The sequence below is a fragment of the Gossypium arboreum genome, chromosome 8 (genome assembly GCF_025698485.1).
Source record: "Gossypium arboreum isolate Shixiya-1 chromosome 8, ASM2569848v2, whole genome shotgun sequence".
NCBI classification, from domain to species: Eukaryota; Viridiplantae; Streptophyta; class Magnoliopsida; order Malvales; family Malvaceae; genus Gossypium; species Gossypium arboreum.
Window position 1 is genome coordinate 20976962 of NC_069077.1, and position 12560 is coordinate 20989521.

Consider the following 12560-nt stretch of genomic DNA (forward strand, 5'->3'; position numbering starts at 1 on the left):
AATATATTTTATAATTTTTCTAATTTAATGTTTGGTCAAAACATCACTCCATCTAAATCATCACCTTAAATAATAATATAAATTACATGTGATAAATTTGTGTAAATTAAAAATACTTATATGATCTAATATTAATATTTTCGTTCAAAAATAATATAATATTATAAGAACTTTTAAGAAATAATAAATTAAAAATGAAACCCGAGCCTCCCTCCGGGGTTGGAGTTCTTGCCTTCTTCGGACTCCATGGAGGGGTAGAAAGGTAAAATAAAAGATGCGGTCAAAAAATGACAACGGTTGATTTAGGATTCAGTGCTGCCCACGCTCTAGAATAGAGCGTGGGCGGTTATTAAAAGAACAAGGTGGGTACGCCTCAATTGAAACATGTGGCAAATGGCAAAAACAACAATGGCATAGCAGTAATGGCAGTAAAGTAACCTTCAGAAAAAAAAATAATTTTTTTTAACAGTCAAAATGCATCACCCCCCAGAAAAAAAAACACTAAGACATCACCTACCAACAAAAAGGAAAAATATTACAATGTAGTTACCTGTATCATACAAACCAAAAAATCCAACGACATAGATAAACACTTCACGTTTTCGGATAGTCACCCTTTCTTCGTCTCCGCCGTCTCCTGAATTTGACGTCATCATCGCCGCCATGGGTGCCACTGAACACGTAAAACTGTTGACTCCCCTTTATTCTTTTCTTCTTGTTTTCTTTGGAAGGCAGGCGGGTTTTCCTTCTTGTTTAGTAATTTACCTTTTTAGCGGCTTTGATGCAGGTGGTGGAAGGCGAAAATAAGGAAGGAAGGAAAGAAGATGGAAAAGAAAGGGTGGATGAGGTGGTAGAGGAGGAGAAGGAGGGAGAGAAATTGGACTTGGAGAAAGGACCAGTTGGAGCTGTTGTTGTCGAAGACAGCAAGGGTTTAGAGAGATTTGAAGACGAAAGAGACCATTTTCATGTCTCAATGTTGCAGAGGTTGAACCCTACAAATCCTTTAAGGATTGTCATTAATGGTGGTACTAGAGTTGCTACTCCTTCCCCTTCTCAGTCTTCTCGGTTTCAGCCTACTCCTCCTCCTCCTCGTTCTCAGCCTCGTTCGACACCGACCCCACAAGTAAGCCCTTTCAAGAATCCAACTTTGGGCACCTTCCTTCTTACTAGAAGAAGGGTTTTCTTTTTTTTTTTGTGGGGGAATTTTCAGTAAAAAAGTAAAGCAAAAGCTTATTTTCAGCTAGTATTTAATATGAAATTTATGTCATGTTACTGAAGTTAGAGACATGCATCTTAAATTCATGAAATAAATGAGAAGGGAAAAAAAATTCATCCTATGTTGTAAGAATTTCTTGAAATTGCTGCAGAAAAAAATCAGTAATTGACTTCAATTTTCTTGGTTATTTTCCCCTTCTTGTGCCAGCCATCAGTGACAACACTGAACTCAAGAAGATTCACCAACAAACTAGCCCTATTACTGTACTTGGTGCATAAGGTTGCGGCTATAGCACTAGTCTGCTTTCTTATATTCAAGGGAATCCAAGGTCTAATAGATGGATCCAACCCTGCAAAACGAAAAGAGGAAAGGGTTCTTAAATATTTGTTGCCACAAGTTGAAGCTGCATCTTTACTAAGCATTACTCTTGCATTTGCTTGGCAAAAGGCTTTGCGGGAATGGCCTCAAATCATGGTTTACTTCATCCTGTGGTGCACCTTCTTCATGTCTTTATCAGCTGGCATCCTTCTGGTTTGCTTCCAAAAGCCCGCCACAGATGGTGTTGGGGTTTGCTTTATTGCCTTTGCAATTGGTAATGGTTTGTATGCTTGTTGGGTCTCCCAGCGAGTCGGTTTTTGTTGCAAAGTGTTGCTGAAATCACTGGAACCGGTCGACAAATTCCGTGATTTGAACCAACCAGCGTATTGGATGCTTGGGGCTGGATTCTTGTGGATGTCCCTATGGATCTTGGCTGTAGTTGGGGCCTTGAATTTCTACTACCCAGCATTGGTTATAATTGCATTACTCTTAAGCTTGTGTTGGACAACTGAAGTGATGAGGAATGTAGTTAATTTAACTGTTAGCAGAGTGATTGCTTTGTATTATCTAAGAGGAATGCAGTCTAACACTCAGTTTTGCTTCCAAAGAGCCTTGACCCGGAATCTCGGAAGTGCTTGTCTTGGTTCCTTATTCGTGCCAGCAATCGAAGCCATGAGAATTATTGCCAGAGGCTTGAATTTGCTTGAAGGAGAAGATGAATTCATGTTCTCTTGTGCTCATTGCTGTCTCAACGTTATGCAATCCATCTTCAGATATGGAAATGGATGGGCATATGTACAGGTAGTCAAACAAGTCATGAACTTCCCTTCAGAATTACTTTTGATATGCTTGGATTAGTTGCAGGGTTCATTCTCAAGTACCATTATCTTCATTCTTCAATGTTGTCATTAATTGTTGAGATGAATTTTGGGTCAAAAGGATCCATTCCAGTCAAATGTTTTTATGTTTATCTTTTACTTTTAAGAACTAAGGCCATTTATGTATTTCTCAACAACCTATTCCTTTTTTATCTTTTTATAATTTGAGCCCTTCCTGTTTTGGATTACTTGCTTTTCAATCAACATCCGAAAACTGGTTTTGTTTGTGGTCCATGATTAAGGATTAATGTTAAACTACGTTATTAACTATTTAAAAACCAACCCTATTAACTGCAGATAGCTGCCTATGGAAAAGGTTTCGTTAGGGCATCACAAGATACTTGGGCACTTTTTGAGAGGGAAGAAATGGAACCCATTGTAGATTCTGACATGATGAGCGCGATTTGCTTCCTTACAGGCGTTTGCAGTGGCTCGATTTGTGTTATTATGGTGGCTGCTTGGACTGCTAAAGTCCACCAACCATTCACTGCCACCATCTCCCTCCTTGCATTCTTCATTGGATACCTCATGGTTAGCATCTCCTATAGGATTATTCCCATTTTTTAATTAAGAAATTGTGATTGTGCGATCAACTTGCATAATATATGTGTGCATGTTTGTTATATGACTCAGCTCCATGATTGATCTAATTTAAAATTTATTATAAAATTGGCATTGACAGACGAGGATCGCAATGGCATTGCCCCATGCATGTGTGAGCTGTTACTACGTCTGCTATGCTGAAAATCCTGAGAACCGATTGTTTGATAAAACAATAAAAGAACGTCTGGAGTTGATTAAGGCTGGTCGGGATGTGGTGGTGCCGACACCTCGTGTTCCCCGTCGATTTACGAGATAGCCACTGCTGGTGAGAGCTAAAAAGAGAAAAGTCTACGATTTTCCTACACATGTATATACGGAAATTATGTAGGAAAATGGGCCATACTTCCAAAATTTAGCAGGCAATGGTCAGTTTCAATGGGGGTGGCATGGGGACTCAAATAAGGCCAACTACTCTCTTGAGGTAAAAATTAATCCAGGGTGGCCCTGGTGGCTGGCTGGTGACGAAAGGCGAATTTTGAATGTAAAAAGCTTAACCATCATTGGAGTGTGGAGAGCCCACTGAGATTCCAACCTGCAAAGCTACAATGACAATGTTTATTTTCGTCATTTTCTTGGTTGTATTTATAATGATAATATTTTTTCTGCATATACGTTTAGGATATCACGTTAAAAATGCTCCAATTAATTTATTACTTTCCTACCTACCATTATTTAGTTGAATTTTACTACTACTTCTATCACTTCCAAGCCTTAATTAATTAGTCTTAATGTGAAAGGAAGGGAATATCATGGGTGGTACAAAACAAGGAGTCAGCATTATAAAATAAGCAGCTTCATTAAATTAATTGCCATACCAGAGCTATAATATGGAAACTCAATCAAATCAAGATTCAAGGCAATGGGATGCCTTTTTTCTGATCTCCGGATTTTGTCTATATAGACTTAAACAATACAAGTTAACCGGATTCTTGTGGTTGTGGAATGTTAAAAGTTCTATTTTATGAGAATAGCATCTTTACTTTGGGGGGTCGGGGTTTCACTATCAGGATGTGTCAATGGATGCCATTGTCAACATATTTTTCTTGTGAAAATGGAGTTTGATTGAACGTTTGAAAGGGATCGTTAGCAATTAAGGATTCCAAGTGTTTTCCACTAATATCTACGCTATTATCCAAGGTGGTCCCATAGCTCTCACCTGCTACTGCTACTGCTAGTGCTAGTGAGTACTGAGCACACAAGTTTTTAACATTTTTTTCTCTTTCGAAAACTACAGCTTATATTAAAAATACTCCTATGCTAATTCTATTCAACAGTTTTGGATTGAATCGATGTGCATGTTTTGATGAAGTTACATGTGTTGGGGGGTAAAAGAAACCTAAAGGGAAAAAAAAGCATAACTTAGATACATACATATGCATTCCTGTTCTTTTTTAAATATTCTATAATCATGGGGAAAGAAATCAATATATATATACTTTTTCATAACTACTTTATATATTTTGAATGAGCATGTGATTAAAAGAAATGATGTTATTTGCTACAGCACATGTTCCATCGTATCAGAATGAGTTATACAAATTCCTCTATTGAACTAACATAAATATCTTTACATAAATAATAAAGAAAAGGAAGCTCTCATCATCAAACTGAATAGCAATAGATTCTAAGTCATTTTTGTAAGGTAAGGACTAAGGAGCTATAACTGTCAACTTTGGCTAACATTAACATATCTTTTGAAAGAGCCAAAATAGACCTTACCTAGACGTTGTTACAATCTTAGTTGAAGCTTCCTCACTCATTGGACATGAAGGCAAGGCCCTGTAATTTCTGGAATGGGATTGGTGGCGGGTCACATCATGAGGCTCAGCAGGAGTTGTGGGAACTCTACCTGCTTGGAAGATCCACCCAGATAACGAAGGAGCTGCATGGTTACAACGGAGATTGTATCTCAATTCTGATGGGATAATAGAGATATACAATTAAAGTTGATAAAAACAACCTCTCGGTTACATTTTGAATTTCCACATCCTAATGTACTTGCTATTATGCGCAGTGACAACTTTTTTCATCCCAACTGACAAGCATGTTATGGGAGGTCGACATGTTCTAGGTATCCGGTCAACTTCGGCATCTTCTGGTAGCCTTATTCCTTTCTTTTTCTCAATGAAGGCGTGCATATTTCTAGTGGAACTTATTGGCCTCTCATCATCTATGAAACATCTTGAAAGAACTTCGCCTGTGTTCTGATTTAAAACTCGAAGCACACCATCTATTCCACCAACAGCCAAGGTTGAATTATCACTCCGCAAGTGGCTCAAGGAATACAGAACATTTGAACTTATTCGTGTCTCCCACAAAGATTTCATGGTCCTGCATATTCAAGAGCAAGGTGATTCAACCACTCATTTCTTGTAATCTCCATATGACTGTATCTACTAAATTGCCAATTAACATACCTAAGGTCCCAACAATATGTATATCCAACTGTTGTCCCTGCAAACACTAAATGAGAACAAGGGTTGAAACACAGGGTCCTTATGCCTGTAAGAATAAGAATAAATTAGTTTCACACTTCAGATGCAAAAACCAACAAAAAAAAGTGATGTTAAATGCAAGATGTCCATAAGTTTTTAATTATCTAACCTGCCGAGTCAGTTGGCCTCAGTCTAGCTACCCGCTGATCGGATGCAAGATCGGATATTGAGACACTACCAAGAGAGCTCCCACTGAGAATCAACTCATCATCGCTCAGAGCTAAGCATGTTACAGGGCCAGCATGCATCCTACAATGTAGAGATCAACGAGCAGCATTAAACAGATTGCTTTCAACATCAGAATTCAGAAGAGAAGAAAGAATGAAACATATAATATTCTACAAGCACAGTGCACACTTGATAATTCGTGAACATGTCCGGCTGTACATGTCAAATACACGAGCAGTTCCATCCTCACATCCAATGACAGCATCAGGATCAATGTACCTATAGCAGAAAGGTATTTATTTTTCTTGGATACTAATTGATAAATGTGGTGTAAGAGTGAGATTTTAGACAAGAATATTTTTTCCAGACAATTCTGTCAATAAACATAAAGGGAGCATTTTCATACCGCACACATAAACCTTTTGAGAATGTGCCTTCACGCGAGGGAAATATACTTCTTTTCCCATTACGTGTCCATATACCGACACGGCTACCAAGCAAGCCAACAATCTGGAAGGAAGAAATGCATAGAAATAATTCAAAAGAATTTATGTTACCAAATCATCTGAAAACATTCAACATGAGCAGAACTAAATTCTTAATAAGAGCAATAGATGTTTGAGACCACTTGCATGCTAATCTACGAGATATGGTTGGAAAAAAGAGAGGATAGTGATGAGCAAACAAGGGGAATTAGAGACTAGGAGAGACACTAAGCAGCTAATCACAAAAAAAAAAAGAATGAATTTACCTTGCTCTCATCGAAATCAAAGTCCACTAGGAAGGCAGTATCAGGAATGTAATATTCTTCCTCACATTTGTAGCTGTCCAAAGACCAAAGACGCATGACCTGGTTAAGTTGTTTCCAAGTAAAGCATGAGAAGACTTAAGGGTAAAGTAAAAGCCTCTCACACAAAAGAAGGATAAAGTTTACTATAAAAAAAGGCATCCATATTAGTTTTAAATAGCATATCATGATTCATGAAAAACTTGGAGCAGCACTTTACTTTTTATTGACATTGATTTGGCTTTATTGGAAAACTAAAGCTTGCCTCAACTCGAGATTAGGATTCCAAGCATTACTTTGGGATTGGGTTTGGAGTGCCTAGTTACTATTAATAACATCACCAAGTAGAAAGGCAATTTCCAAAAAGACGTAGATGTTCCACATCTGCCATGTCCATAACTATATGGTTTCTATATATCCAAAATAATCAAATTGTGACATTAAATATTCCATAGTCAATTACCCAAAATGCGTACTTGACTCATTAAAAGCACGGAATTATCTTTCTGGTACTAGTTTTCAAATTTGAGTAGAAGGGATAGCATCCGTATTGGATGGGCTTATCACATGCACATGAAACTGGCATGAATAATACCTTTTCTTTTGATGCATGAGCAGGGTAATGTAAGCAGGTGTGATTAAATTGAAAGAATTGACATGAAAAGGATTATGCAACAAAAGTATACCTTGTCACCAACGCCAGTAAGAAGTAAGCCCATCTTCATCCGGCACTGATCAACCCTAACAGAATGCAAAGTTAGAAACATTCAAATTTCAAGGCCCCAGTTTCAACTATCTTTTGCAATACGATAAGCAGCAACTACAAGTTAATTGCTTTGGAAAAGTAAATTGGTATTCAAAGGACATGCATTTCAACAAAAAGAGTGGCGGGGAAACAGCAATGAAACGTTACCCGACTGAGTGAGCTTTCCACTGATGAATGTCGATGCGACCTCTTTGTAAACATAGCCTATGATACTTCATGGCTACTTCTTGTAGACCAAATTCCATTGATTTCCGTTGCACTGAAGAAGTAGACTCACCAGAATCCCGCCGCAGCTTGAAATACAATACTTGCAATAACTCAGACTTTCTAATGACTGCATTCCTTAATAAAAGTAAAACAAAAAAAAGAAGCAAATAAGGTAAAATCCTTGAATTTAAAAAGAGAAAATGAGAGAGCAGAACCAGAGAGAGAGAGAGAGTACCAGGATTTGCAAACGGCAGTGCAGCGAACGAGGTCGAAGACGTCGAGGAAGGAGAAGATGATACAAAGGATATCATGTTCGAGCCACTCCATCCTTGTCCCACCTCTCACGCCACTTCTTCTTCTCATCGCCGTCGAACCGCCCGACGGACCGTGTTCCATATTTTCGCCTCGCTTATTAAAGCCCTAAGACAGAGAGAAGAGAAAGAAAGAAATTGAGAGTTGAGATTATAACGGAAAATGTCCAAATGAGAAAGGCACCGTTCAGAGTAAAGCCGAATTCGGCTTATGAGGCAGGCTCTGGAGTCTGGAGCATATTAGACCTTTCCCATGTCATTTGGGCCAAACATGCAACTTTTTTCTGATTTTTTATAAAAATAACCAAAAAAAATTAAGTAATTATTAAAATCACTCATTTTTTAATTAAGCACGAAAATAATCTAAAATCTACAGTAAAAGTTGACGAAGTCAAAGAGCTTGATTCAAAAATTTCTATTTTCTGCTGAAGCCAATTCATTTGGCGACACGAGATTGCTTGATACCTTATTATTTTTTTTTTAACTTTTGTCCTTTTTTTTTGACTTTTTTTTAAAATTTATCTTTATTTTTATTTATTTTATTTAATATTTTAAATATACATTTCAAAATTTTTAAAATTAATAATAAAATAAATAAGGATAAAGAAAGAATGAATGAAGGACAAAAGTTAAAAAAAGTTTAAAAAAAATAATAGGGTGTCAGGCAATCTAGTGGGGCCAAATGAATTGACTCCACCAAAAAATTAAATTTTTTTTTAAAGTCCTCATATTTTTAGAAATTGCAGTATTTTTTTAGTATTTATACAAGTGGCGCCATTCTACATAGCTTCACTAAAAAATTAATTTTTTTTCTTAGTTGCTGACGTGGCATGTTGGTGGAGTCAAGCTCTTTGGCTGTAACGCCCTCACGCCCGAGACCGTCGCCAGAGTCGAGCTTGAGGTGTTACTAAACTTAATTCATTAATTTAATAGCTCAAACAATTTATTTTTAAAATTTTCAAACAAGCTAGCCAACTGCATCACAGTCGCTTAAAAATTCATATCTCGAGTTCTGAAACTCGAAATTAAGATCCGTAAATTTTTCCTGAAACTAGACTCATATATATATTTACTAATTTTTTTCTAGAATTTTTGGTCGAGCCAATTAGTACATTTTATTAGTTAAAGTCTCTCCTGTTTCAGGGTTCGACTACTCTGATCCCTGTGTATTACAAATAAGATATCTCCCTGTACAGAGTATCAATGACTATGCCATTTATTTATTATAAAACTAGACTCAATAAGGATTTCATACATGTAAGATAAAACTCCTAATTGTTTTTTTTAAAATTTATAGTGAATTTTTAAAGTCAGAACAGGGGATACAGAGATCACTCTGACCCTGTTCCACCAAAACTTAAATATCTCACAAAATATAATTCATATACCTGTTTTGTTCCATCCATATGAAAATAGACTCATCAAGCTTCAATTTCATAACTTACTCATCATTTAATTCCATTTTTACTATTTTTAATGATTTTTCAAATTTACATCACTGCTGCTGTCAGATTCTGTTTTATGGCAAATTTTACTTTACTATATATTTTCATGGACTAAATAGCATTTTAAACATACATAACATCAAATATGACTTAGATTGGCCATTCCAATGACTAATTAGTTACAAACCCTTTTCTTGCCAAACCATAGCCATATCATAAAATCATTTACACAAAGTGAGTATTTTGCCATACATGCCACATTCAAAACACACAAGCCATTTTACCAATTTAGGCCTTCGGATAGTGTGGACGAATCTTTGACCTATCCCGATTCTCAAGTCAGCTTGTCAACAACTACAATGAATGAAAAGAAGGGGGTAAGCATAGATGCTTAGTAAGTTCACATGCAAATAGCAAGTAACATAATCATGAAATTCCACATAAAACATCATTTGCATAAACAACACCAAGACATTCATGTTTCATTTGCATTTAATATCTTTCTACGATTTCATCATACCAAGTTCTCAACCTGAGGATTTAAGCACATACTTGTCAAATTTTCTCATTCACCACACTTACCAATATGTCACCTTCGTTTTAGGCATTCTTCTCATTCACTTAAGATTCACCCGTTGAACACATCGGAATATAATTCGAATACGCGGATTTTATGAACGTAAGTGCCATACCCGCAGCTAGACAAACTCAATAGCCTGTGGAACTTATGTAGCCAAGCTACCATGTAACCCGCCCATAAGTGAACTCGGACTCAACTCAACGAGTTCGGATGCCTAGTTACATCTCACGAACTCGGACTCAACTCAACGAGTTCGGAACTCAAGTATCCTAGTGACATGTCACTTGTATTCTAATCTATTCCTAAGGTTCAAACGGGCTTTTTCCTCGATCTCACATCTTTGCCGTCTTCCACGAAATATCGGAACCGATACTCGATGATAGTTCATACTCATCAAGTAATTCACATAATTACATATTATTCAACAATAACCACAAAACATAACATTTCATGATAATAATAAGCATCATATCATATAAACAATATTAAATTGCTCAAAATGACAATTATGTTACTACATTTACACATGAACTTACCTCAATACAAAATATTAGCAATCGAGCCCATTCTTCGTAAACTTTGTTTTTCCCTTGATCGCGACTTGAATCTCGTTTCTCTTGATCTATAATGCCAAATTAATCTTATTTAATACATACATTCATCAAAACAGCATTTAATACGAACTTTGGAAAAATTACATTTTTGCCCCTAAACTTTTGCATAATTACACTTTTGCGCCTAGGCTCGAGAATTAAACTTCACCCCTTATTCTTATGTTTTATGACATGATGATCATTTTTCCCTTCTATGGAAACATCAAATTCACACTCTAACATGTACTTATGACTATTAGGTATTTTTACCGATTAAGCCATTTTACTCGTTTTTGCTTAAAACCGAGTAGCACAAGTTGTCTAACATAATTTAAAACCTCATATTCTATCATAAAACACCAAAATACACAAATTTCACCTATAGGTATTTTTCCAAATATGAACCCTAGGTTGAATTATTGCTAGCCTAAGTTAATTCGAAGCTACGGATTTCAAAACATAAAATCATTAAAAGCGGGCATGAAATCACTTACTATGAAGCTTGAAAGTTGAAGAAACCCTAGCTATGGCGAGAGGTAAAATTCGGCGGCAACAATATGGAGAAGATGATCATTTTGTGTTATTTTTCCTATTTTATTTCATTTAATATACAAATGACCAAAATGCCCCTATTACTAAACTTTCCAAAAATTCCATCCATGCCCAATTTTTGTCCATAGACTTAGAAATTGGTCAAATTTCTATTTAAGACCTCCTCATTAATATTCCAAAGCAATTTCATACTAAAAACTCCTAGAATGCAAATTTTGCAAATTATTTGATTTAGTCCCTAATTTCAATTTAAGCACTTTAGGCATAGGATTTCATCACGAAATTTTCACACAATCATGCAATCATATCATAAACATCAATATAATTATAAAATAATTATTTCTATCTCGGATTTGTGCTCATAAAATCACTATTCTGATTAGGCCCTAATTCGGGATATTACATTGGCTCTACCAACTTTTACTGTAGATTTTAGGTCATTTTCGTGTTTAATTAAAAAAATGAGTCATTTTGATAATTAATTAAATTTTTTGGGTTATTTTTATAAAAAATCCCTTTTTTCTTCATGAAAAGTTTATATGAAAAATTTTCCACAACTTTTTCATCTAAGGGTCCGTTTGTTTACATGTAAAAGGTTTTACAAAAGCATTTTCCTGTGTTTGTTTCATCTAAGGGTTCGTTTGTTTGTACTTAATTTTTTTTCTTAAAGTAACTCTTATATCTGTATCTCTGATTAGATATAGTAGCATTAGAAGCGATTTAGGAGGCACCCACAGATAGCCGTTTATCTGGTACCATCAATAGTGACCATCTGACTGATCATTCATGACCTGCCACCTGCACGCCTCACACCACTTGCAAGGGGAGCCACATTGCTTTTGGTCACTCGATACAGATTGTCCATGGGGACCACTAGAAGATAACAACCTCGTACTATCTTTATACAAGAAATGTCAAAGCAATACCCCATAGTACTATACTTGACGACAACTAACATATAACAAACTTGCCACCTAGCCCACCAACGAGCAAGCCACTATTCATACTGTCAATGACATGACACTACTAGATAAGAGGGTCTTCCCTTATATATACCCCAAGACATAGATGTATGATGGATCTTTTCTCATTTTCTCACTTCAGCCTTTCACATGTTTACTTAGCCTTTTCTTACTTTCTCCTTGTTGGAAAAATATGTTTGAAAACAATGTTTAGAAGCACAATGGAAATTTAAAATTTTCTTTAAAAAATCTAGCCGTTGTGATATTTATAGCAATAAACTCTTTACCCGAATTATATTTATGTTTTCAAATTAGGCAGACTTAGTCGTTCTTAACTTTCGACCACTTGATCTTCTCTACTGATGGTTACAAAACTAATTATAAATATGACAACCTATCGAACAATAGTATAGCTATGATGAGTAAGGAATATCTATCCATGAGGACTAAAAGTACTAGTAATTACAGTTTTTCTATTATTTAGCCAACAATTTGGGGTGATATGTTTTAATCTAAATTTACTAAACTAATTTAACTAAGAACGCAATAAAGAATGAATCAAAGAAATAGTAGAATATTAACCAATGAGATAGACAATATCTAGGAAAGATTCCACCTAGACTTCACCTATTATTATCAATCTGAGTTAAACGATTTATTCACTTGTGGTTTTGATTCG

The 12560-nt window shown here is 35.9% G+C and overlaps 2 protein-coding genes across 4 annotated transcripts; one reads left to right on the forward strand and one right to left on the reverse strand.

The window, feature by feature from the left end:
* The first annotated feature begins 402 nt into the window (after positions 1–402).
* On the forward strand, positions 403–3649 carry LOC108469730 (uncharacterized). Its single transcript, XM_017770742.2, has 5 exons — positions 403–681; positions 788–1123; positions 1424–2335; positions 2710–2943; positions 3095–3649. Exons 1-5 carry the CDS (start codon positions 664–666, stop codon positions 3269–3271), a joined length of 1677 nt encoding a protein of 558 aa, XP_017626231.1. The 5' UTR covers positions 403–663; the 3' UTR covers positions 3272–3649.
* An 816-nt stretch (positions 3650–4465) lies between these two features.
* LOC108469731 (F-box/WD-40 repeat-containing protein At3g52030) lies at positions 4466–8018 on the reverse strand. Of its 3 annotated transcripts, none has more exons than XM_017770746.2 (10): positions 7674–8018; positions 7379–7565; positions 7152–7206; positions 6430–6528; positions 6085–6188; positions 5868–5957; positions 5620–5759; positions 5433–5517; positions 4987–5346; positions 4466–4897 (listed from the first exon to the last, which is right to left on the reverse strand). In XM_017770746.2, the coding sequence occupies exons 1-10, from the start codon at positions 7747–7749 to the stop codon at positions 4861–4863; spliced, it is 1233 nt and encodes a 410-aa protein (XP_017626235.1). In that variant the 5' UTR covers positions 7750–8018; the 3' UTR covers positions 4466–4860. The 3 variants fall into 3 exon arrangements, with proteins under 3 accessions (XP_017626235.1, XP_017626233.1, XP_017626234.1); XM_017770744.2 differs by having other exon boundaries at positions 7379–7573; XM_017770745.2 differs by having other exon boundaries at positions 4976–5346; positions 7379–7573.
* Between the last annotated feature and the right edge of the window lie 4542 nt (positions 8019–12560).